This window comes from Brachycentrus maculatus, unplaced genomic scaffold (assembly GCF_059751285.1).
Source record: "Brachycentrus maculatus isolate JH-2025_06_01 unplaced genomic scaffold, ASM5975128v1 h1tg000026l, whole genome shotgun sequence".
NCBI lineage: Eukaryota > Metazoa > Arthropoda > Insecta > Trichoptera > Brachycentridae > Brachycentrus > Brachycentrus maculatus.
In genome coordinates this window covers 1541373-1569015 of record NW_028280780.1, presented here as the reverse complement: position 1 = coordinate 1569015, position 27643 = coordinate 1541373, and the positions used below count along the sequence as shown (strand labels likewise).

The 27643-nt window shown below is 31.7% G+C and overlaps 1 protein-coding gene across 1 annotated transcript in view; it reads right to left on the bottom strand.

Annotated features, from left to right (window-relative positions):
• LOC148313025 (homeobox protein Nkx-6.2-like) overlaps nucleotides 1-8324 on the bottom strand; it is an 89311-nt gene extending 80987 nt beyond the window's left edge. The window contains exon 1 of the mRNA XM_088270323.1: nucleotides 7728-8324. Within this exon, the coding sequence (XP_088126449.1) occupies nucleotides 7728-8115 (388 nt within the window). The 5' untranslated portion in view covers nucleotides 8116-8324. The remainder of the gene's footprint in view (nucleotides 1-7727) is intronic.
• Between the last annotated feature and the right edge of the window lie 19319 nt (nucleotides 8325-27643).

The following is a 27643-nucleotide window of genomic DNA, read 5'->3' as shown; positions in this document are numbered from 1 at the left end:
TTTTAAAATCTTATAAAATTTGATCTGGCGGATTTTAAAAGTAGGCGACACATATCGCTCACTCCTTTCAAGAACGTCATAAATCAAAAATCATCAAATTTCGGTTGTGCACGTTTTCGGAATGCCTAGAAAATGTACTATATCCCAGTAAAAGCGGCATATTTTTAACATAATATTTACCCGCTACAGGGCAGAAAGTGTTGTTTTTGCATTTTGAAGAAAAGGTATTGTTTAATTATTTTTTTTAATATATTAAATGTTTTTCAAATTGTGAAATAACCTTCAGGTTTTACCTAAAAAGATGTGTTGCATAGTAAAAAGTTCAATAAGTGGCTTGATAGTTATTTTTAATAAAATGTGTTATATTTTTAAACTTTAAAAACGTTCTCCTGAAATATGAAGTTTTATGATTTATGACGTTCTTGAAAGGAGTGAGCGATATGTAACATTATTTACTGATTCGGCATCAACATTGCGGAATAACATGATGATTTTAATATAGAATAAAACACTTGTAGAAAACCATTTCTGGGTGTGTTAATGTAAACGAAACTAGTTTCGAGAACTACTGATGTTCTTGAAACTAGTCGTCTTTATATTAATAAACTCAAAAGTCGTCGTATACATATTTTATTTAAGGACAAAAAAATGGCTCTATATAAATAATTATTTTTGGATACCTATGCACCGTTCTGAAGACAATTTTTTATTAGATTTTTCATTTTATTTATTTGGTAAATACCACTATTTCTTAGAATCTATTGTGATGTGTGGTTCGATGCATTTTGCAAAGATTTTACCACAAATTGACTGCCGAATCAATTGATAAAATATTTTATTTTTACAAATAAATCTTTGCATATTCATGGATATGGTGGATTTTGAAGATATTTTTCTTCTTTTTACTTTCATCTGTACTCAATAGTGCATAGGGTACTGTATAAAAGTTTCTGGGTGCGAACCTAGATTAGCATAAATTGAATAAAAAAAATAAAAAACCGCCTAACTTAGGGACGTTTAATTAAATTAAATTATTTTTTTTTTTTTTGACATCTTATCAAAGACGAAGAAAAAAAAAGGCATTTACGGTGCTGACGACCGTCATAGGCTGGTTTAAGTGATCACTTTACACACGTGTAACATTCACCAATTCTACCCATTATTGACAACCACACTACTCAAATTCTTAGAAGTTCTGTATATATGAACCAATTTAGAAACCTTGTTCTTGAATCACTAGAACTTCACTAAAGACATCTATTGGTGAGATGTAAAGAAGCTTTTTACTGAGCAGAAACTCTTATATTAGTATGTGAGGTCCGAATCCTGGATTATAATCACACACATGAAAAACGCCAGAAAATACCATTTTCATTTTTATTGTTTAAGCTTACAATTTGACCAGACAATTTATTTACAACATTATGTGTCCAAACACTTGTTCATAATATCTAGATTATCTCCAATTACAGGAGTTATTTTCATATTGACATTGTGAACAAGTATTTGGACACACTCAAAATGTTGTAAATTAAGTTAACATAACTATGCGAGAAATTTCAAATAATTAAACCAGCTTTTGATATATATATATATATATATATATATATATATATATATATATATATATATATATATATGTGTAATAAAATAACTAGGTACTTACCTAAACATTTTATTAAGTACTTACAAAATAGTACCTACATATACAGTTCTACCACCAGATGTCGCATGCGTCGCTCACAATAAAACAAAAGACTTCCGATAATATTATTAACTGTCAGAATCAGATAGATAGATAGATAGATATAAAAATTATTGTAAAGATTAATTAAGAATAAACTTTTATTGTCGTTTCTTTAATTACAAAGCAACACATTGTTTATTTTATTATCATACACCCACTTTACATATTATTTACACTTAATTTTCAAAAGGAAAATATTACCACGTTATAAAACGACAATTTTGTTAATCAAAAATAAAGAAACAAAATTTAAAAAAAATGGATACTGCTCCTCAAACATTAGAAAACTTACTAGAAAAATTAATACAAAATGCTCAGGTAAGCAAACATCAAAATTTAAAAGATATTTCAGAGATGTTCATCATTCAAAAATTTACAAGCAAAAATCCTAATGCAAACCTTTATCATATCACTAAACTTATACCAGTCCCTTCACTACAAGAAGATGATCCGGAGGACGAGTGAAAATTTTACTATGAATTTTCTTCCCCAAGGGGGGAGATGTAATAAAATAACTAGGTACTTACCTAAACATTTTATTAAGTACTTACAAAATAGTACCTACATATACAGTTCTACCACCAGATGTCGCATGCGTCGCTCACAATAAAACAAAAGACTTCCGATAATATTATTAACTGTCAGAATCAGATAGATAGATAGATAGATATAAAAATTATTGTAAAGATTAATTAAGAATAAACTTTTATTGTCGTTTCTTTAATTACAAAGCAACACATTGTTTATTTTATTATCATACACCCACTTTACATATTATTTACACTTAATTTTCAAAAGGAAAATATTACCACGTTTTATATATATATATATATATATATATATATATATATATATATATATATATATATATATATATATATATATATATATATATATATATATATATATATATAAATATATATATATTTATAAATACTTTTTTTAACACAAGTGGAGAAACCCAAATTTGCGCACATAGATTTGGACTCCCAAAAAACATGTTGTAATTACGATAATTATAAAAAGGGGCCTATTCTGTAAAATACTATCTATGATTTATCGACCGATATATAATTTTAATACGGTTGCGATTTTAATATCATAATCGTGATTGAATCGTGTGAAAATTATTAATTATTTATTTAACGAAATTTAAAGCAGCAATTATACCAGGCAAGCATAATAAATCTAGTTAATGGCTGAATTTCGTATTAAGGTAGTTAGTATCTGGCGGTTGTAAACCAAATGTATGTCTTCCTAATAAACGTCTCCATCTATATACACCATATATAAATTGATAACTATCTCATTTTCTCGTTTATGATTCTTGTAAATAAAATTCTTATTGATTAACAACGTGTATTTATTTTATTATTATTTTAAGTTATCATTGAATTGTTGATATCCTGTTCTGGTTTATATAAAATATACTGCGCTGTTTAAAAATTGATGGATATTCCCATAATGCCTTCATTAATATATTTATATGTGTGAATGCACATTTGTATATATTCAGGCGAGTCTCAAATATGTGAATAAATCCATGATGCAGACCTTTTACAAATAAAAGAGCCTCAGCTTAATAAAAGCTTCCCTCGATCCAACATATATGGCTGTTGTGAACTCATACGCACTGTGTCACAAGATTGATCAATATATCAAGCGATCACTTTATACACTTCTGTAACGGTCACCATTCTGCCTATTATTGAATATCCATATTTCACAAATTCTTGAAACTTGTATAATGCAACATATTATATTAAGGAGTTCCAAAATTTTGACTAGTGTGGTTGTCAATCATGGGTAGAATTGGTGAATGTGGAACGTGTGTAAAGTGAATGCATGTATATATATATATATATATATATATATATATATATATATATATATATATATATATATATATATATATATATATGTATATATATATATATATATATATATATATATATATATATATATATATATACATACGCTATATATAAAAAAATTCACTATTTAACTAACTCACGTCTCTTTTGCTCCATTCCCGTGGGTTGGAATATATAACTATCTTTCTCCTCTCTCTAAGTTATTTCTCTCTTCTCTCTTATGTAACGTAATATGCCAAGTAAACGTGACGCATCCTTGAAATTTTACTCTCAATTACCGTCCAATTATTGATTATAATCACATACATGTAACTTTTTTTATTTTTAGGAGGCAACTCGATAATTATCGAATTGCCTCCTAAAAAGTTCCATTTCAAAGAAAACTCTTTTTTTTTTCTCAGCTGTAAGAAGGTGATTCGGAGTCACCTACGCCGTACTTGCATGAAGCCCGGATGTAGGTAGGATAATGTAATATTTATGGTTGGTTCTATTGTATATTGTATGTAGGTTCTATCGTACAGTATATTGAAGGTGTGGGTAGGTATCTGTAGGTCGTACGGTAGGCATTACAGTGTTTTGTTTGATTTGGCAAGTTAATAACGCCAGAGCCAGATGTCGTCACAATTACTGTATCACCCCCCCTCTTCTACTCCCCTCCCCGACCCTCTCCTAGACACGCCATCCGATGGTCGTCGACAGCAATATTCCGCAACGGAAACCTATCGAACTACATGTATACAATACGTATATTTATGTGGCTTTATATTTCAAAACCAGCCACATCCACTAAGGATATTCGTCTTCCTCTTCTAACCCCATAAGCACCCAATAGTGCATAGGGCACTGCATCGTATTGACGCAGTGTTATCTTGATCTTGGCGCAGTGTTAATAACACGTCAAAACCTTCTTAGTTACCTTACTATATGCTACTGTTATACACCTACCCTCAATCGAGTCATTACGTATAACCTAGCCCATGTATAAAGAAAATAGTAGGTATTTTTTAAAAATGCCTAATAAAATATGACAATTCTTCAACGCACTAAAAATGTTGTTAGATCTTGCCGAAGAATTCGTTCAGCTGTCTGATTTCAAACAGATATTTTTTAACTGAGTTTAAAGAAAATCAATCTGTGGGCTATTGATTTTTGGACCTCTAAAATAACAAGTAAAAAGAGAAAAATCAATTTGTTTGCATATCTCGTCATATCTTAAATAAATACACTAAGTTCTTATCATTTCAATTCCAATTATTTTAACGTAATTTTAGTATCATTTCTTATAAAACTATTAGAAAAATCGAATGAAATATCTTAAGTGATTTAAGTTGATATAAATTTTTCGTATCATAATATTTTGAACTTCAACCAATCTCCGTCGCAAAATTAAATGATGTTTAGTTATCAATATTCATATTCAAACCCTTATCGGGCATCCGAATGGTGCATAGAGTACTGCACCATACAAACACAGTGTTAACTTGATCGTTAACCACGAAGGAAAGGTGATGAACCCTCCGCTTCAGGTACCAGTGCAGGGTGATATTGAATAAATATTAGAGTGAAAAAATCACTACATCTTACATTTTATCTGACCCCCCCCCCCCTGAGAATCGAACCGGGACCTCCAGAACGGTAGCCGAGAGTGGTGACCATTACGCTAAGATCTATATTTGCAAGTTAAAATACTTTATTATACATCTACTGAAAGATATTCATATGTATGCATTTTTTCACAATGTAATTTTATTAAAGATGGAAGTTAGAAAATTTTACAAATCCAATAAATTATTATCGTTTTTAATTTAATTTTTACTTAGCAAATACCACTTTCTCTAAAAAACAATTGTGACACGTGCTTTGATTCCTTCAGCATCATTATCAAACACAGTATAATGATGCTGAATGCATTGAAACACGTTTTTCGATAAATTTGGATAAATTGTATTGTTTACCTAGAAAAAATTAAGTTAAGTTAAGAAAATATTTTCTTACTAATAAGTAAATTGCCAGTTTGTTATGTTAATGAAACCTTTGTAAGTAGAAAGGTATTAAATAACGTAAATTTGGCCTTTTCTGAAAGATACCGACTGTGCTACCTATAAAACTTATTTGAAAATTAATTGATTGTTAAATATATTTGGTGATACCAATTGTTGAAATATATTTTAAATTAGCAAAATTTTTTTTTGCGCTTATTTCAAATAAATGTGAAAGCCAACCTTCTTTATTTTTTGATGTACCTATCAATCATAAATTGATTATTCGATTGAATAAATAGATCAACAAAAATGTGATGCAATTGGGTCTAAAAATTATACAAGGTGTGATTTAATTAGCAAATATATATACAAAACTCATTTTGGGACAATTACATAGTTTTACATTTATAGACATATAAGTAGGTAAAAACCGTTAGAGATATATAGAAATACATATATGCAGAAAAAACATAAATATTTTACAGAAATATTCCATAATACATTAACTATAATAAAAGTAAAAGGTATAAATATCATAATAAAACCCTTATCCGCACCCCAATGGTGCAAAAGGCACTGCGTCATATAAACGCAGTGTTATCTTGATCGTTATAACGTGAAGGAAAGGCGATCAGACCTCCGCTTCAGGTACTTGTCCAGGGTAATATTGAATAAATACAACAGTGAAAAAATCACTCATATTTATTTTTTACCCCCCCTGGAAATCGAACCCGGGTCCTCCAGAACGGTAGCCGAGCGTGCTGACCATTACACTACGGAGGCGAATAGTAAATATCATACGAAGAGATATTGAAAGAAGCAAAATAATAAAATACCATAAGTCCAAATATTTGCAAAATTCCTTGAAAAATGTTCTTCCAATTTATGTGACTGATATTTAAAATTTAATGATTCTACATTTTTTTTTAATATGTATAGAAAAAATAGCTTGAAATACGATGAGGTGCAATCCAACACTGTTATAATAATTATTTGTTTAAACAGCTTGTGACACACTACAATGGCCTAAAAGAGGTAAAAATTTAATTGATTTATTTTATTTTATTATTATTTGAAAGCTCCCACTGTATTCCCGGATCTGAAACCAAAGCTTTTAGATTTTTTTGAGGAAGCTTTTAGCTTCCTCAATATTATTTGAATTATTTAAAAAAAAAATTAAATATGTACCGACTTTACTGTGAATTTATATTTGGGTTTCATTGCTTCCGTTAATCTAAATAAATACAGATTTAGAAAAATATCGCCAAATTTCAAGAAGTGTCATATCGTTGGCAGCAAAAAGGATTAGAAGTTCGTTCAGTTTATCAGCTAGATCCGATTCCGACCTGAAGATTCATCACAAAGTGATAACTAACAAATACTTGTAAAACAATGCATAATTGTAAAATGTATTATCGGCACGGGAAAACCCAGTGAGGACACATTACTGTTAAATTGAAATTATGGTTTGCTGTATGATGAAATCAGTCGACGTCAAGGGTCTTGACATGACAATCACAGAAGAAGAAGATTTATAAAAGAGCAATTAACAATTGATTAATGGGGGTTAGTAGATACGAAATAGACGGTTTCATCGGCCATATCATCCATTAATGGATGACTCATGACCAGAGGCGTGCATTCTATTGTATATAGAAAGAAGAAGAACTTAGTTTATGAAAAGTAGGATTATATTGAAAGCTGTCCCACCGCATGCCCAGATCTGATACAGAAGCATCTAAGCTTCCTGACAGATCTGCTCTTGATAAGCATTTTTTAACTAAGTTGCGAAATTTATCGAAAATGTGAAACAATGTAAAATTGTATCCCGATTTTACTGTGAGTTTCCATTTAAAAGCTTTCAATATACCTGTCACTGCCAATCTAAATAAATACAATATTGTAGGTCCATCACCAAATTTTCTAGAGGTATAAAGTAGTGCTGGGGTATTGAAGTACCCCAGTGTAGGCAGTGAAAGGGGTTAGTGTTTAGTTCAATTAGTCAGCTGGTTCCGATTCCGACTCGACGTTGGCCGGTACACAGACGCCCACAACCCCGACCAGCACAGCAGACAGACACGGAACAGTGCAAAGACATTTACAGAAAAGAAGGATTACACTTACTCGTGCTAAGTCTGTCTCTCCAGGCGAGCGGGTTGGTGAGCAGGCCCTGGAAGCCGGGCCAGTAGAGGCCGCGCTGCGCCAGCGCGTCCATCTGGCCTTGCTTGGCCTGGTGCTGGAAGTACTGGGCCACGTTGGCCGCGGCCGCCGCCAGGCTGAGCCCGCGCGGCCCCAGCGCCGGCCGCGAAAGGATCGTGTCGATGCCGTGCGGGTTGTTGGGGCTGGGCGCCGGCGCGGCGCGCATCTCTGTCATGGAGTGCAGCGCGGCCAGCGGCGGCCCGGGCGGCAGCAGCGGCGGCGGCGGCGGCGACGGGCTGCCCTCCGAGCTGCCCGGCAGGCGCCACGCGCGCGCCGGCGCCGCGCCGCGCCACAGCAGCGCCTCGCTGCACATCCAGCCGCTGGCCAGCTCCGCCCGACGGCCTTCCAGCTCCCGTTCCTCGGATATCTTGGCTGGCGGGTCTAACAGCGCGCGGATCCGTCCAGGGCGCGATACATAATAGTCCAGCGAGTCTTCGCGAAGCTCTCCGCCAATACTCAATTTGCCAATACTCTTCACAAATCTGCCCAAAAACCGGCACTAAATGTGTTCAAACGTCAAACCTCAATTTTTACAAAATTATTTTTCAAAGGTTTCTCTGTAAAATGTCTACAACAACATACATAAAGAGCTTTACAGAACGCTTAACATAATTACCACAATACTCTTCAAAAATCTGTCCGAAAAATGCCACTTAAATTTTCAAATGTAAATCGTCAATTTTTACAAAATTCTTCTTCGTACGTTTAGTTCATATTAAATGTCTACAACGACATCTTTTTACAGACTGGCACTTAAATTTTTAAACGTCAAACCTAAATTTTTACAAAATTCTTTTTTTAAAGTTTCTATGTAAAATGTCTACAACAACATACATAGAGAGCTTTACAGAAAGCTTAATAAAATATTCAGTCAAATCTACAAAAATGTCTTCACAAACCGGCACTTGTGTTTTCAAACGTCAAACCTCAATTTTTATGAAATTATTCTTCTTACGCTTAGTTCATCGTAAATGTCCACAGCGACTTACTTAAAGAGTTTTATACATAAATATTTAAAATACAATTTGCACAAATTAATGTCTCAGTATTTTTGTATTTTTGTTCAAATACGCACTTCACTTTGATAAATATACTTCAATAATCGCACCAAGTCTTATGTTGAAACATAGAACCACTATTGTCCGGATGGATCTAAGAACTTATCACAATATTCGGATTAATTTGCTCTTTGCGCAGACGAGATTTTCAAACGATAATCGTCCGAGGGAATGTCAAAGAAAAAGGTCCATTCGCGTCACCGGTCAACGAAGGAATGATCGTGCCTCGTCTTGGTACCCCTCTCTCAAATAATAAAAAAAAACGAGAATTGCTATTGTAAATAGGCGTCCGCCCAGTCCATTCGTACAGAATGAAGGTGTAAACTGAACGAGAAAACAGTCGCCCAGAACTCCGCCCATACTTGTCATTACCAAAGTAGGGCGGAGCTTAGAGAAAAGGGATGCAGAGATAAAGCCTTCGTCTCTCTTCCACTAAGTTCTCTCTTGCGCGAATCAAATCCTGAAATTTCTAAAACTGAATATTTCAGCTGGCAATATTTGTTTCGGCGTCAAAATATCAAATCACTTCTTAAACATGACTTCAGCTATATTCCGATAGAATCAAATTTATGATATATTCTCGTTTCCTCAATTATTCCTTCGTATATCCATAGATTTCTCATCTCTAAAGACTTCATATATGGGAGAGTGACTGAAGCTCGGTGTGTTGGTTACATATAATTAAGTAACTCCTTTTTTTAAGTGCATTGTTGTTGAATAATAAATAACCACAATGTGTTTGGAGAGAATGTGAGTATGTTGGTCTAATAGCTCTATGCTTGAAGATGTAGGTATCCGTGACCGTGTGTGTCTGGGGTGTGTTCATGTGTGTTGGTAGTAATGGCACTTTTTGCTGTTTAAAGGCACTATCTGTTTTTTTTTAAGAAAAAGTATTTAGCCCTTTTTTATAAATATAAATGATATTTACATACGAGCGGCTACATTACTTGACTATGTTTCATATGAAATTTATAAGGACGTTTTATCTTTTTTTTTTTAAAGAATAAGGTACCTACTTATTTTATTTATTTAGTGGATTTAAGGTTATTTTGCATTCTGAAATTTTTTTACACGTGTATGGACACATTCTTAACCTTCCCATAACGCCTTTTGAAAACAATATATTGAAAATAATGAAAAAAATAAATAAATAAAAATAATATCATATAAACCAGTGTGTTAACCTTCCCATTTTTAATAAGAGAATTAAAAATTAGAAAATTATGAAATTTTAAAAACAAGAATGTTAAAAAGAAAATAAGATACTTTTTATAATCAAAAAAAGAATTTTTTAAATATAATAATTAATAATAATTTATAAGTACATTCTACGTAGCTAATATGAAATTTTAACTTTATTTAGAATAGGGCTTTAGCCCTGTGGTAGTGTCATGGACTTCGATCAGAGGTCCATGGTTCAATATCCAGTATCGATACAGTCCGCTCAGACCTACTAGAAAAGAATAAAGGTGGTACCTATGTATTAGAAATTGATATTGTTGCAGGTTTATTATTAGAATAGCATGTTGTACTTGTTTCCGTTAAAATAATTTTCATTAAAGTTAAGAAAAATAGCATAGAAATAGCAGTACCTATCAATATTTCCATTTTTAAATAAGAAAATAAAAAAAAGACAAAAATATAAATATGTTTGCGTCGAGTGTCCCATCAAGTCAAGTTTTTTTTTATTGTGAAACGAAATAAAATACTTTAGTAGGAACATCTTGTATTTTTGTATATACTTATAAAAAAAATTCACGCAAATATATATGGAATTCTTAACTAACTAACTAACCATGGCGCCGCTTTCCTCAGTGATAAGCAGAGAGAATAGAACACTATACCAATCTGTCTTTGCAAATCAAAACTTCTTCTTACAATCTTCGCCTCTTCCACAGTCATGCATCTCGTCATACATACCTGCCAATTATATTATAACTCCTGTTAGGTCAGGTATTTAGGTCACTTTCAAGTATTTGAAATATTTGTTCACGCCAAGTTTTCCTCGATCTTTCTCTGCATCTATTTCCAGCTATATTTGTTTTACTGTTTTTTTCTTCTTATCATTAAATTCTCATGCCCAAACTATTTCAATATACTTTTCTTAATCGAATTGAAAATATTTATCTTATACTCATACTCCTAGCTTCCTTCACATCCATACATCTAGTCATGCATGCCCTCTTTTTTTTCTTACACCAGATTTAGGGTTCTGACTGATCTGGGCGTGCCAAGTCTTTTTCAAATATTCTTGTTCACGTTTTCCAAATATACTTCCAAAGTCGTTCTCTCGTCCATTCGCTCCGCATGTCCATACCACCTTAAATAACTAAATAATTATTTCATTTATTGATTCAGCATTCACTTTGTGGATGACAGTTTTAATTTTCACCAGAAGATGAAAACATCTGCGAAAATTAAAACTGTCATTTTCGTCAAAGGTTTCAAAACTCATCAAGTGGTATATTCAAATGTTTAATTGTTTAAAAAATAAAAAATAAAAATAAAAAAATAATAAAAAATACATTCTTTTCTAATAGCTTTATTTTTATTCGCATTCGTTTGATTTTCAAATTTATTTCATTACCTACATTAAACGATGATGGAACAAATAATAAAAATGTCGATATTTGATTGCTTTATCATAAATTATGAAAGCCTTAACCGTGACATTTGGTTACAAATTTAAAACGCAAAAGTTCAACCGCATTTAAAACCTTTTCACACATCGGAAGCGGAGTGCGGACAGTTTATTATCCGAACGGAATGCCCGGTGTGAAAAGCCCTTATATTCTTATTCAAAAGTTGAACACGAATATAACGGAGCGCTGCTACCCATCTTACGTACCTTTATCAAAAGAGATTGATGACTTTATGATTGGCTGGATTTAAAAATGGAACCGTGATGATTGGCCCCCGGCGGAGGGGGTGGAGCCAATCAGCAGACTACGCCTATCCCCTCCACTTTACACTTTGCCCGACCACGTGGAAAGCTCTTGACAGTCGTGAAAGCTCAGTGTCACTTGGAAGCGCGTGACGAACGTAGCTTAGCGCTATGAATTGGGATTTAATTTTATCTCTAAATTGGCACATTTTAAATATCTATCTTAGGGCTTCTAACAAAGCTTTAGAAAAATATTTCATCAAAAAATATTTAAATCTATATTACCTACCTATTTTTCGATAGGAATTATTCCAACGATTTTTTTTATTTTTCAAATATTTAAAAATAATTCATTTGAGTAATTTCCATTTATAGGTTCTCAAATCATTATTATTGATAATAGTATTATTATTATTTAAAAAAATATTGGTAAAGTAGGGTAGACGATTGACTGCAAAACTGGCATCACGGGTTAGATTCCCGCTAATTGCATATGAAATTCAAGAAAGATTTATTTTTAATTGGTCTTGGTGTTTGTTATTTTTTTACATCTACCTTTCCTATCCATACTATCCTACCTGCAGATGGAAATATATCATATAGTTGAAGCTTTGCTGGTTATTATTAATATTAGAATTAAATTATAATTATGAAGTTCGATTGCAAAGACAGAGTGGTGTGGCGTTCGATTCTCATTATCTACCCCTGCGAAGAAGAGGCGTGATGCTTAGTTAGTTAGTTAGTTAATTTAAATACTTATTAGAAAACGTATACTTTTCGGATTTCTTTTTTAAAAAAACAAGAAAAATCATTTTTTATCTACAGTGAAAATATTGCAAAATAATTTTCCTCCAGTATACATTTGCCAATCGCAAATAACAGAATATAATTTTTCATTAAATTAAAATAGTTTTTATTTCTTTATCATATTTTTATTGTAAAATAAGGTTTCAGATTGCCAATCGTTATTTTTCAAAATATTTTTTCACACGTATCTTTATTAATTTTAATGCATTTTTTTAAGATTTTTTTCAATGATCGGTATAAAAAATTCTTGTTTTTATTAAGGCTTGAACGACCATATCAGTAAATTGTCCCCACTTCTCTGACAACTATTATTTTTTCACTACATTTCACGAACTTTCTTATATGGAGGTTGGTATACTACACAGTTACCATTGGAATATTAAAAATCAACTGCTCGATAATGTAACTTTGTTTTATACAGTTAATAAAAAAATGCTAATAGGTATAGTCTTGAAAAAAAATACGCAAAATGGTGAAATAACATCATATTTTGTAAATACATATAAGCAAAGATATTGGAATTAATGTATACAACTTGATTTTCTCTCTATATATATATATATGGAAAGAATATATATCTTGCATCCGAATTCTCAAATAACATGAGTACTCGTATGAAGTTTCCATTACCAAAAGAAGAAGAAAATATGTATTTATAAACGTCTATGTATTATATAACATTCACTATATTTAGGGATATAAAATGTAAGATTTTTTATCTCATATGAGCTGATTTTTTCTGCAATCTTACTATCGTAGATTTATTTAAATAGGTTTTTAAATAAAATTTTATTTATTTATTCGGCAGTCATTCGTGGTTATATGTATCCATTTTTATAATATTTATTGATTCGGCATTAACTTTGTGGAATGACATGATTATTTTAATTAAATTAAACACTTGAATAATCCACTGAATTGAGTTTTATTTTTATTTACGACTAGTTTCGAAAACGACAATTGTTTTCAATTTCTGGTACAAATTAAAACTAACGAATAAAAATATATTTAGGTGTATACATACATAGGTTAATAAATATAGGTAGGGGGGTTAAGGAACAACATTTTTTGTAAAAGAAAACATTGATAATAATGGTGACTTATTTTGAAACAAATAAAGGTCAAGTCATGAATAATTTAGAAAATTTAGAAATACATAAAAATTTAAATTCAGATAAAACAATTATTAATAATATACTGTGTCAAAATACGTCACCATTATTATCAATGTTTCCTTTTACAAAAAATGTTGTCCCTTAACCCCCCTACCTATATTTATTAACCTTTATATACACCTAAATATATTTTTATTCGTTAGTTTCAAGTGTTTAATTTAATTAAAATATCCATTTTTAATTTAAGGTTTACTTGGTAAATACCACTATTTCTAAAAATCTATTTTGACATGTGTTTCAATGTATTTCTCATCATTTTCAAACTCCGTATGTGAAGCTAAGTCTAAATTTTAAATATAATCAAAAATCAAAAAGAAAATCGAATTATCGAATCTTATAACAAGTGCTGTTTAAAATATGGTTTTCTTGTGTACAGTGCGTCCCATATTTTACTTCTCAAAAGGCAAATCCAACTAACTTACTAATCCATATAACCCTAAAAGGGAATGCACAGTCAAAACATACCCCGAATAGATAGCAAATCCCTTAAGCCCGAAGTGTAATGCAAAAAACCCTAAACTGGTTAAATATAATCCCCGCTAAAGTCACTGCTTTAATGGATAGGATTTTAACGAAAGTGCCACACACATTGGGGTCCAAATCGAATTATTTCTCCCTATTTAACTTTGTATATTTACAATATTAAATTTGTAAGGGGATCATTTCCCATTGTTCAGGACTGTATAATAAAATGGGGTGTTATTTCACCGAGGGACGAAGTATTCACATCGCTAAATAGGGTACATCATTTCAAAAGCTTGGCTTTAAGAAAAAAAGGTGCTCTCCTCAAGTAGACAGAAAATTGCATAGGTACCTATAAAACAAACATTTTTAAGATGCTTTTAAAACTAAACGAAAGATTTGACTTGGTGAATACAGAATGATCTCCTGCTGCTCACTTCGTCAGGTTAAATTGATCTGCAATCTGAACTGTAACTAAATCATAAGCCATTGTGAATTACTAAAAAAATATTTTCATTCCTTTTGTGTCTTAAATTCATGTATTCAATGCTTGGTGCTTTTTGTCATATTTCGTCGTGAAATCGTTTTGTATTTTAGGGATGGTAGCTCACAATTTAAATTATTAAGTTAATGTTTTGAATGGATGTGTAAATGGTTATCTCGCATTCGTCCTCCGATGATTATAAATAGCTTTGATCGCTCAGTCGACAAAATTTAATAGCGCACTTCACAAAATGTGGCGGATATTAATCGAATTTTTATTTTTAATAACGCTAAGTGATAAAATCGCAGTTCAGCTATTTAGCTTTGTAAATATATTTATAAAAAAAACTAACCAACAAACATATTATTTTTTGTCATCTCATCAAAGATGAAGAAGAATATGGAAGTCTGGGCATTTACGGGGCTTACGACCGTCATAGGCTGGTTTAAGTGATCACTTTACACACTTGTAACATTCATCAATTCTACCCATTATTGACAACCACACTACTCAAATTCTTGGAAGTTCTATTTATGTGAACCAATTTAGAAACCTTGTTCTTGAATCACTATTAATCAGGATTTGGACCTCTCATACTAATATATGAGTTTCTGCTTAGTAAAAAGCTTCTTTACATCTCACCAATCTCTAGTGAAGTTCTTGTGCATCCTTGCATTCATACATTTACATACATATACAGATAAATACGATAGAGGTAGAAGAAAGACAATTTAGATGGTATGGGTACATGGGACGCAGAGAACCTGGTCATATTGTGAACCAGGCGATCGCCATGGATCTTCCTCGGATGACATCTAGAGGAAGACCAAAGAATTGATGGTTGCTGCAGAATGAAAATATGATTTAAAGTATGACCTAGGTGACGTTGCCCATGACAGAAGGACCTACAACCTGAGGACGAGAAGAGCTGACGCCGACACTCTACAAAGACGGTAATATGGGATGGAGCCAGGATGAAGAAGAAGAATAATAATTATGTGATTTATATTTTACCTTGCTTAAAATCAGATAATATATTCAGGAATTGTTTCGGAAGTCTCTTTGCAATAACATCTAAACATTCAAAATTATAAAATTTACTACAAAAATACCTTCTTATTATATAATAAATTGTGACACGTGTTTCGATGCACTTATCCTCTTTATCGATGTTTTATGATAGAATGAGGGCAACGAAACCCGTGTCACAATAAAGTCTATTAATTAGCGGTATTTACCAAATGATATACAACACACACACACATACACATACACAAATTACCTCAAAAATACGTGTATTCATTCATTTATGTATTTATTATATGTAGATTGAAGCTGCAACTGGTAAACAGTCAAATACAAAAAGCGAATGCTTGATTTTAGCCATCTTTATTTTCCTCACATCTCGTTTCCTCTTGAATAAAATCATAAAGAAATCAAATTAAATTTATTCATGCCGCTTGCAAATAAATTCACCGTTTGGCCCGCTTTATTAAACCCTAAACCCTCGCGCCCGCGGCACATTTATGGCGTCTCATCTCGCCGTGTGGATGCAGGAATACGTCTGAACTCTGAATACAAACATCCCAAAGACATGAGCATTAAAACAAATGAAAGGAATAAAACTTTATGACCCCACCACCTGCTCCAGGTACCCAATTTTACTGCCTAGGAAGGAAATATTATTATTATACCATGTATTGGTAAGGGAGAGAAAAAACCGAACGTCTAAAAATCAAAACTCTCAAACTCACCCCCGCAAATTCGTAATAGGGCCAAAGGAGTAGCGAACGAAATGGAGTCCAAAATGCCTCTTGTAAGCATATTGCCATAAAGCCTAATGACGCTACATTCATTTTCATACCTTCATTTTCTCCACTTAACTGCCGAAATTATAACATTTGTTTATTCAACTCCTACGAGTATTTCGTATGTTTAATTTGAATTTCATTTGGTAAATACCACTATTACTTTCGAGATTTTAACTGGTATTACACAAAGTATACGATAAATGATAAGGATACTGTTAGATTACCATACTGCAGAGGTAATTATGCTTTTAAAATACAAAATATATCTTATTTTAATTTAAATTTCCCTTGGCAAATATCACTGTTTCTTTTATCTATTATAAGATGTGTTTTGAAGCATTCCGCGTCATTTCACCACCATTTTCATCATTTACACCGTGCCTACCTGACACCATTACGGTATTTGATCATGATGCGGAATGCATCAAAATACGTCTCAAAATAGATTTTAATAAATAGTGATGTTAATTTAGTGAAATTTAAATCTAAAATAGAAATGTTTAATTTTTTTAAAGCATTATTTACTGTACGGTACGATGATGAACACTCTCCGTATCATTCATCGTTCACTTTGTGAAATACCACATAAAATCTCTACTTCACGACTACCAACATAAGAATAGCCATTCCCTCATCAGGCAACTATGGACAAGGAAATCATCATTACATAGGACAAAACTAGTAAAATAATAAGGAAAGGTGGCGTGGCGTACCTACTTGGGTAGACACTGGACTGCGAAACAGCTGTCGCGGGTTCGATTCCCGCTAATTACAAAATGAATTCGACAAATACTTATTATCAATTAGTCTAGGTGTTTACGATGTACCTACATATTTTTCATATATGTATGCCTTTTAAAATTCTATTGTAACTACTCTTCCTGTAGGAATCCTATATATTTATATATTTATATATATATATATATATATATATATATATATATATATATATATATATATATATATATATATGTATATATATATATATATATATATATACATATATATATATATATATATATATATATATATATATATATATATATATATATATATATATATATATATATATATAAATATATATATATATATATATACATATATATATATATATATATATATATATATATATATGTGTGTGTGTGTGTGTAGGTACATTAAAATTTTTAAAAAATTTCATACATAGTATGTATGCAATTACCCTTAGGATTTTTGGAAATTTAAAATGTATTATTCTGTCTTATTAAAAACTTCCAAAATATTTGATCAGATAATCTGACACAAAAACCAAATATGGCAAAGAAAAGATATTTGTAAAATGAAATCTGGGCCACCGTTCTGTATGTTAAATGTTGAGTGTACCTATTAAACCCACAATATATGGCACTTCTCACTAAAACACCCTGCTGGTTAGGCAGTAAAAGGTACTTATTTTCAAGCCTATAAATAATAACACACCGATTTTCATGTCTTTCTTGAAACCATAAATCTATAAAATTAAGTGATTCTCGTATTGTATCTTTTATCTTTTAGTGTGTACGTCTATTAAGCTGTGTCAATAAATTCTCATTTATGAATATGCTTTTAAAAATGCTTTGAACCAGTTAGGACGAAGTATGTATAATGTAAAACCTTACATTTGACGTGATAAAAAATATTACATATTATACTTAAATCAGGTTTATGACTGGTGTCTTCATTCTTCTTGGCATCATTTTCTAACACCGTATTTGAAGTTAAGTCTAAATTTTAGAATTGTGTCTCAGGGACATTGGTAAAAGAGTAGGTAGAAGCTGTTCCTTTAATTTATTTATCTATTTTTTTATTGAAGTTAACATATAAGATACAATACATTTTAAGAAATAGTGATCTTACTAAGTAAAACTTAAATTAAAAATTTATAGATTTTACCACAAAGTGACTGCCGAATCAATTAATGAAAGTAAAATTCACATTTGATTATGTATAATCCATATGTAATATACAGTTTTTTTTCCTTATAACCTGTGTTTCCAACCCTTGAGCTACTAGTTTCTACCTGCTAATAAGCCTGAGATAATCGGGTTAAAGCTTTTTTATATATTATATTTCGGCATTTCCGTTTTTTCAAGATTTTTATAAAATCAGGGGTTTGAAGTGCTTGGAGCATTGCGGACCCATCAAATAATGAACCTTATTTCGATTCTGACTTCAAATAATACGCTCCAATCATATCCTATTTCGTCCTTAATTGTAGGTACTGTATTACATAAACCAGTTCATCACATAGACATGAGTCGCTTAGACACGAAGACGTACTACTGCAAAGTACTTCCAATGGTCCATAGGGCACGACATCAGATCAACGCAATATGAAGTTGATTGTAAATTATACAGGTAAAGATGTTTTCTTCTATTTCTTCCTTCCTTCTTTTTGTCCGCCTCCGTAGTGCAATGGTCAGTACGGTCGGCTACCGTTCTGGAGGTCCCGGGTTCGATTCCCAAGGAGGGGTTGTCAAATAAATATAACTTAATTTTTCACTCTAATATTTATTCAATATTACCATGGACTGGTAATATTACCCTGAAGCGGAGGGCTGATAACCTTTCCTTCGTGTGTTAATGATCAAGATGACACTGTGTTTATATGATGCAGTGCCCTATGCGCTATTGCGGTAAGGGTTTGAAAAGGTGATTCAGATATGAGTAATAGTCCACGATAATAATTGAGCGAAACATCTCGATTTATTGATTTATTGATTTATTTTGACCCCTCCTTGGAAATCGAACCAAAGACCTCCAGCACAGATGCAATAGAGTTACAACTATGTTCATCTCGCAGTAGTCCAATTCTGTATTGTAGTCATCAGCGCGCTTGTCTACCTTGCTGGAGGTCCCGGTTTCGATTTTAGAGGGATTAAATTAATAATAAGTAATTTTTCACCCTTATACTTTTTTTATTATTTCTTATAATTGAATTTTACCCTGGACTGGTACCTGAAGCGCGGGGCTGATCATCTTTCCTTCATGCATTCGAAGATCACGATAAATCTGCTCATAAACGATACAGTGCCCTATGCACCATTGGACGATGATAAGGGTTAGAAAAATATAAAAATTGTAATTTTTATAAAATAGAAATGTGTACATTTGTAATCAATTGTTAACTTGTAGGTACTCATTCACATGTAAATAATGAAATATTTTTAATCGGTAATATTCATAAAATTATTTTTCTTCAAGCCAGAGTTGTGAAATTAAAAACAACCCTTACTTTGACTGCTTGACCATTGTTGAATATGAATATATAAGAATAGGTAGTTGAAATGTTCTCACCGAAAACTAATCCACCGAAAAATACTTTGGTATCCATTTCGTTAACGTGTTAATTTGACAATGAAATAACATTTATATTCAAATTCTTAATTCGACTCAAAGAAAAAAAAAATATCGAGATATTTAACTGGGTAGGTACCCCCTTTTTATGTTGCATTTTGATGGCATCACGCGACCAAGGGTTAAGTAACCAATAAATCTTGAAGTTAAGCATTCATTTAAATCTAGTTTGTTGTTTTTTACTGCCTCCCCGGTAGCGTTGGATCGTGTACACGTGTGGTCACGTGAAATTGTAAAATGTTTATTTACCTGGCTGCTTGGAGGAGAAAATCAAAAGGAAGGTACGATTTGTACGGATAATAAAACTCCGGAATCGCAGGATCCCGTACATAGTTCGGTATCGTAAAATCTGGATGGGCCACAAAATACAGTACACAGGTTGAGCATTTTTTACGATTTTTTACACATATAACTGCAGAGGAATTTCATATCCTTGAGGACTAAAGGTTATATGACACCAGAGTTTTTTCATCTTTGAAATAGGTTGGTACTCGTATCGACTCTTGAAATACAAAAATAGCGCTACACGAATGCGATTACCTAATGTTTTTGTCTTTACATAAAATCTTTATATATTTGCTTTGTCGAATGTGGAAAATAGTGGACTAATTATACTCCTTAAAAAGAAAATAGGTACCCAGAAGAAGAAAAAAAGTCGTTAGCGACATCATCAGACTGATGGAAGACTAAACAAAATTCTATGTTAAATACACAAAAAGTAGGGGTTGACCAAACCATGATTTTAAATAATTTATATTTTTTTTAACAGAATTTCGTCTAGCCTCTGACAAAACCCTGTCATTAGTCAAATAAAATAAAAGTGGAAAAAAAACTATAAAATTTTTGTTTTATTATATAAATGTAGTTCCACTAAGAAATGTTAGTTTAAAGATTGAATTTCCTTTCGTCTACTACGATTTATAATTTTTTTTGGGTTATAACACAAGTATTCCGAATGCTGTTATAAATTAATCCATTCGGTGTAAAAGCACATATTTCATTACGGCACTAAAATATTGAATTACTTTTTGTACCGAATTGAGCTTTTATCCTCAATTCGTAAATTATGCCTTTGAAAGTTTTCTTAATTTAAAGGATTTTTAAAAGAAGTCCAATTAAACCGGCGCAAATGAGACTTTATGATTTACACTCTCCCCCTCCCATACAATTCGATAAAGCGAAAAACTCTTAAGTTGTGCATTAAAAAAGCAATGTTTTAGTACCGGTTCATAGATAAATCTCACGTTTCCTTTGTAATGTTCCCTTATTTGCAAATTGCACGGCTGGATATTGAAATCAGGAAATAAATGGCTTATTTTGTATTGTTATGCCTCTACTTAGGGCAGAATCCAATACCATACAACAGTTAGGGTCGATCTTAAAATATATAGGAATGGCAATTTTAAGAATGGAGGAGGTTTGGTAATGCGGGTGAATGTATATTGGTAAACTTATTTACACTTTTCATTATAGCAAATTCACCTTCCCATAAATTACTAATTAAAATGGTAAACATTCTAGTGAAATAAAAAAATTACATACATACATATATTAAACAATTACTACCCAAAATCAAAGATAAAAAATAAAATAAAAGATTTTGTAATAAAAATATGACATTATTACTTTACTGAATGCAGTCGAAGTGCGAATTCTCAGACGCATGTCTTAAACTTTTTCACTTTTTCGGTTTTGCGAACTGTCATTGGCCGGTTTTATCATTTTATGCACTGTGTAACATTAACCGTTCTAACCATGAGTGACAACCACTCAAATGACTCAAATTTCAGAAGTTATGTTTATGCTTCAATTAAAAGATCTACGTATGCTACTTCTTCAGCGACATTGATGGTTTTAATAAATAAGATTTTTGCTAGCAGAATCCTTCATTAAATAAAGCCCCAGATTATGTAAATAAATTGTACATATCTAGCCTTGATGTAAATAACACCCAACTGGATCAAATCCAGAATTTGTGAACAAAAATTTGGACACACTCGAAATATTGTGAACTTAAATATTTATTGAATTGATCAATAAATGTTATAAGATACATTTTCATATTTGTATGTGATATCGATTAAATCATCTAAATATATTATGTTTTAATAGTCGTTAACGAATTTGAAACTACGTTTGTTCTGAACTACCTCGTGGAAATGAAAAAGAAAAATTGGAAAAGGCTTAAAATGAGGAAAATAAATAAACACTAGGAAACGAAACATTTTTAAATTTATTGCCACCAGTATATTTCTCGATATTGAATTGCAGTAGTAGCGATACTTGCCACCTTTAGTGCTTACTTGAACCTTAATTTCTTCTTCCCAACTCACTTTGTGGATTACGGCGAATTTACGTTATTCACGGTAGGTATTGTTGAAAATTTTAAGAATAAACTTTAAGAGAAAAAGTGGAAACACAAAAAAGCATACTATGGCAAAGATTGATATGTCATACATTTATATATTAATAGATTTATATTATCCACTGACACTTCGTGATGGAATTGCATTTTTCATATATTATTAGATTAAAACCAAAATTTTTAGCTTTTCCACATTATTTTTATTTGACCAGCGACCGGGTTTCGTCGTTACCGACATCATCAGACTGGTCCTTACCGACGTTACCGACATCGTTACCGACATCACCATTATTTATTTTTTATTATTTATTATTTATTGTTAATAGTTAATTATTTATTATTTATTATTTATTGATTATTATTTATTATCTATTATTCATTATTCATTATTTATTATTAATTATTTATTATTTACTATATATTCTTTATTACTTATAATTTATTATTTATTATTTATTATTCATTATTTATTATTTACTATTTATTTTGTGTGTATTTCAGTATACAAATCTTTGTTAAATAATTCTGGAATATGGAAAAATGCTGGGTGTGGTATGTAACAATATTTGTAAAAACTGGGTTTTCACAAATATAGTGGTGCGTGTCTATATTCAGATTCTTGAATGTAGATATAGCAAATAATTTTGGATATTATAGCCTATTATAATAATAAACATATTTTTTACACCTGTGTAGTAGTTGGCGCATTTGGATGCCGTGCTGAAGGTTCCAGAATCGAAAAGAGAATTATTTACTGTACTATTTTTTGATAAACATTGATATTTTTAAAATTAATTTGATTGTCAATCAAAATTTGAGTAATATGATGATCAATCATGGGAAGAACGGTAAATTTAACATGGTGTAAAAAGTGATCATTTAAACCAGCCAACGAAAGGTCGTAAGCACGACCAACCTTTCAAATATTCTTAAATATCTTAATACATATTTCATCGATGCTGAATTATAAATAAACTTTTGACAACCACTTTTTACTGCAGTTACAAATAATTTCACTTTTTACTTAATAAAATTAACGACATTAGATAAAAGGGGGTAGCGTGTAATGTTTTCAGCAATTAGGCTCACTGAAGTCTGCAATAGGTAGTTGCGCTGAAATTGGCTGCGAAACCTTTGTATAACACTCAAAACTTAATTAAAAAAACTTCTCAGTAATGTTCGCGGAGCGATAAGATTAATAAATCAAGAGCGGCGTCCATCGACGCGCTGGTCGGGGGAGGATCGAAGCAAAAAAACAATATGCAAGTCATTCCGACATTTGCACCCCCCAAACTTAGCGGAATTACTAAGTGCTCGCTCATAAAATCACAGTTTTTATTAATCGAGCATCGAATCGCTCCAACGGGGTGGCGGCGCTGTAAGGGTATGAAAAGGAAGGCTGGGAATGAAAATGGCATTCAGAGGATCAGTTAGTAAAATCAAACATTAATTTTTAAGTGAATTTCATATAAACAGGATGCAATGAACGAAATTTTATTTTTGGCTGCGTGTTTAACACAATAATTAATTTCATTAATTGATTCGCCAGTCACTTTATGGTACCTTTATACCGGCAATATACATATCGCTCACTCCTTTCAAGAACGTCAAAAATCAAAAATCGACAATTTTCAGTTGTGCATGTTTTCGGAAAGCCCAGAAAATGTACTACATCCCAGCAAAAGCGGCATATTTTTTACTTAATATTTACCCGCTACAGGGCAGAAAGTGTTGTTTTTGCATTTTGAAGAAAAGGTATTGTTTAATTATTTTTTTAAATATACTAAATATTTTTCAAATGGAGAAAAAACCTTCAGGTTTTGCCTCAAAAGATCTGTTACACAGTAAAAAGTTCAAAAAGTGGCTTAATATTTATTTTTAATACATTGTATTATATTATTAAACTTTAAAAACGTTCTCCTGAGAAATCAGGTTTTTTGATTTATGGCGTTCTTGAAAAGAGTAAGCGATGTGTTATTATTCGATTGTAAAGGTTATTTCGAAACCGGGAGTCGTGAAGTAGAGTTTCAAGTAGTATTACACAAAGTAAACGATGAATGATAAGGAGAGTGATTGATAATAAATGCTACATATGTGTGGAATGTGTAATGCTTAAGGCCCGGTATTCGTTAAGTCGCAACTTAATTTTCCCAAAATCCACGTAATATTTTACGTAATTGATCTTTTTATTAAAATACCATTTTTGGATTTAAAAACAAATTTTCTTCGAAATAATCATATGTTTTTGAAAAAAAAAGTTAGTAAAAGAATGAAAGCTGAAAAAAATATTTTTTTTTTCACATATCGCTCACTCTTTTCAAGAGCGTCATAAATCGAAAAACTTGATTTTTCAGGAGAACGTTTTTAAAGTTTAATAATATAATGTAATGTATTAAAAATAAATATCAAGCCACTTATTGAACTTTTTACTGTCCAACAGATCTTTTCAGGTAAACCCCGAAGTTCTTTTTCTACATTTAAAAAATATTTAGTATCTTTAAAAAAATAATTAAACTATACCTTTTCTTCAAAATGCAAAAACAACATTTTCTGCCCTGTAGCGGGTAAATATTAAGTTTAAATACCTATTTTGCTGGGAGACATAACATTTTTTGGGCATTTCGAAAACACGCACAACTGAAAATTGACGAATTTTGATTTATGACGTTCTTGAAAGGAGTGAGCGACATATTCTAAAAATCAAAAAAATATCCAATTCTTATACATTCTTTTAAAAAATCGGGCGTGGACACACGTGCTGACCGTGGCTGAACGGATTCTGATTTGAACGCTACAGACAAGCTCGAGATCTCAGCCTTAAAGATGTTATATTAATTCAGAAACAAAACAAATGCATTGACTGTACGCAAATTAAACGAGTCGGTCTTCAGTCATACCGAGGTAATATTTCCCTAATATAAAATATGAACTTTTGCCATCTTTTCATTCTGTTATTGGATATAAATTAGGCGAGCAATCGTAAGGAGGATGGGGGCAGCACATGTCGCCAGGGCACAAGACGGCTGCAGAGGGCGCCCTTCGATTCCCGATGGGGAGGGCTTCGATTCCCGGGGGTGGAAAAGTCTCCAAGGCGGTAATTTCCTGAGCCATTCCGATAAACTGCAGGTGAATTAGCGTGCACAGAGGTGTGGGATTGAGAAAATGTCATTTGGAATGAGTAATGACAGCCTTAATGGGTTTCCGCACAATGGATATATTTCTTAAGGTTGTAATAAAATAACGTTTTAAATTAAAAAAAATTCTTCATCCTCTTCAAACCCTTATCCGCACCCGATGGGCACTGCATCATATAAACGTAGTGTTATTTTGATCGTTAACACATGAAGGAAAGGTGATCAGCCCTCCGCTTCAGGTACCAGACCAGGGTAATATTGAATAAATATTAGAGTAAAAAATCACTTATATTTATTTGACCCCCCCTGGAAATCGAGCCCGGGACCTCCAGTACGGTATCCAAGCGTGCTGACATTACACTATGGAGGCGGACAAATGATATATGATTATAATTATTTAAACATAGCAATAAAGAAATTATATTGTTGATATCTTATACATCTTTACAATGACAATTCTAATATTCATTAAGTACATTCTTTCACGTTAGCTGAAAAAACTTTTTCAGGAAACGCTGTAAAATTTCAATTAGGAGATTTGTTTTGGCTGTTCTATCGATAGATTTTGAATCTTTCAGTAATAATTGGAAATGGTGGGGTGGAAGTAATGGTGTGGGGAGGGGTCTAGCATTTCTTTCGTAATTCATTTTTCCAATCGTTAATTTTAAAAAACTAAAGTTCAGAGTCGCATTCGATAAAGTGTACAATAAAAATAAAAATAATAGTTTATTCCGACTTGACCAAGCAATGGATGCTATCCTTTGTTGGCCATTTTATTTGTTTTAAAACCTTGTATTAAAAAAAAAAATCACAATGAGTAAATTATTGGAGAGATGGACATAAATAATAAATGACAATAATGTGCGACACTTTTCCCGTGTCGAAGGCACATCTTACAATACGTCTTATTTATTTAATTGAAGGATAATTGTGTGTGTCATACAAATAAATAGGATATGGCTGAATGATGCGATGTATTTCAGATCTACCCACTTCCATTATCTATTTATGAATAGCTCTTGTTTCTATTTTTAATGACTTTATAGGCAATGGAAGCAGGTTGTACAAATTTATTGGATACTAATCAAAGTTTTGCTGACCAAAAGATGGATGTGTTAGCCTTGTTTGGTATGTTTTTCTATTTTGGATCTTATACTTTTACATACGTTACCATAAAGCGTGCTAATTGTTATTTGTGTGCTTTTTGGAAGGTGCATTCTCATGTTATGTGAGAGTAATTCTTAAATGTATAAGTAAGGATTGTTTTATAATATTATAGTTGTTGTTTTTGTTGTATTCGTTGTTGAATAATACGTATGTATACAATATATATTCACATACAAATATACCAATACGTATAATAAAATAAATTAAGATTTTTAATGCATTTCTCAACAGATGAAAACATCTATAACATTGAAGGAAATAAAGCAGTTTGGGCATTTGTAGAGGATCGTATATCATTGGTTAGTCTACGTTACCACACCGTAAAAAAATCATTATTCTAACCATGATTAACAGCTACTTTAGTAAAAATACGTTTAATCGTATATATAAACGACTTTACGAATGTATGTTTCTATTTACTTCAATGTACTTTGTGCTAGGTTGTGAGTTTGGTTTTTTTTTCCATCCATCGTTTGTTAGAATTGTGATAGGTTTGTATCGAGAAGAAAAATCACTTGAGAAAAGGATCCGTAATAGAATGTCATGCATTTTTCGATTGAGTAAAGCGTTATTACTGTTTGATAATAGTAAGTTTTTTTAGCACAAACCTTAATTAATTTAATTTAATTAAAGTCTGGATTCGGCTCTGCAAAGGAGCATTCTAATCAGGAGGATTGGAAAACCGGCCATCGAAAAATAAGGAATGACTTTAAAAAATCTATTCATAATTCAATTTATTTGGGCAACTTCGGAAGCGTTCAAACTTTCCTTTTCCTTTCATGTAATATTGAATGATAAATGAGAAGTTTTATTTCATCGAACATGGAATCGTTTTATTCTTGATTCAATTTCTATCGAGTTATGGAAATCCTAACAAAGCTAGATTTGAAAATTTAAAAAACACGGACTTTGAAGACATTATCTTACTGAGTTTTCACTTTGTTTTAATATTACGGACATAATATTTGTTGTAAGTAATGAAAGAAGTTTAAGGATTATTGAAATACCTTCGATTTATTTCATAATGTTTCATAAGTAAATCTGCTTAAAATAAACGATGTTCACCCATCCAAAATCAACTGTATTTTGTCGGGAAAGAGTCGATATAATATATTAAGA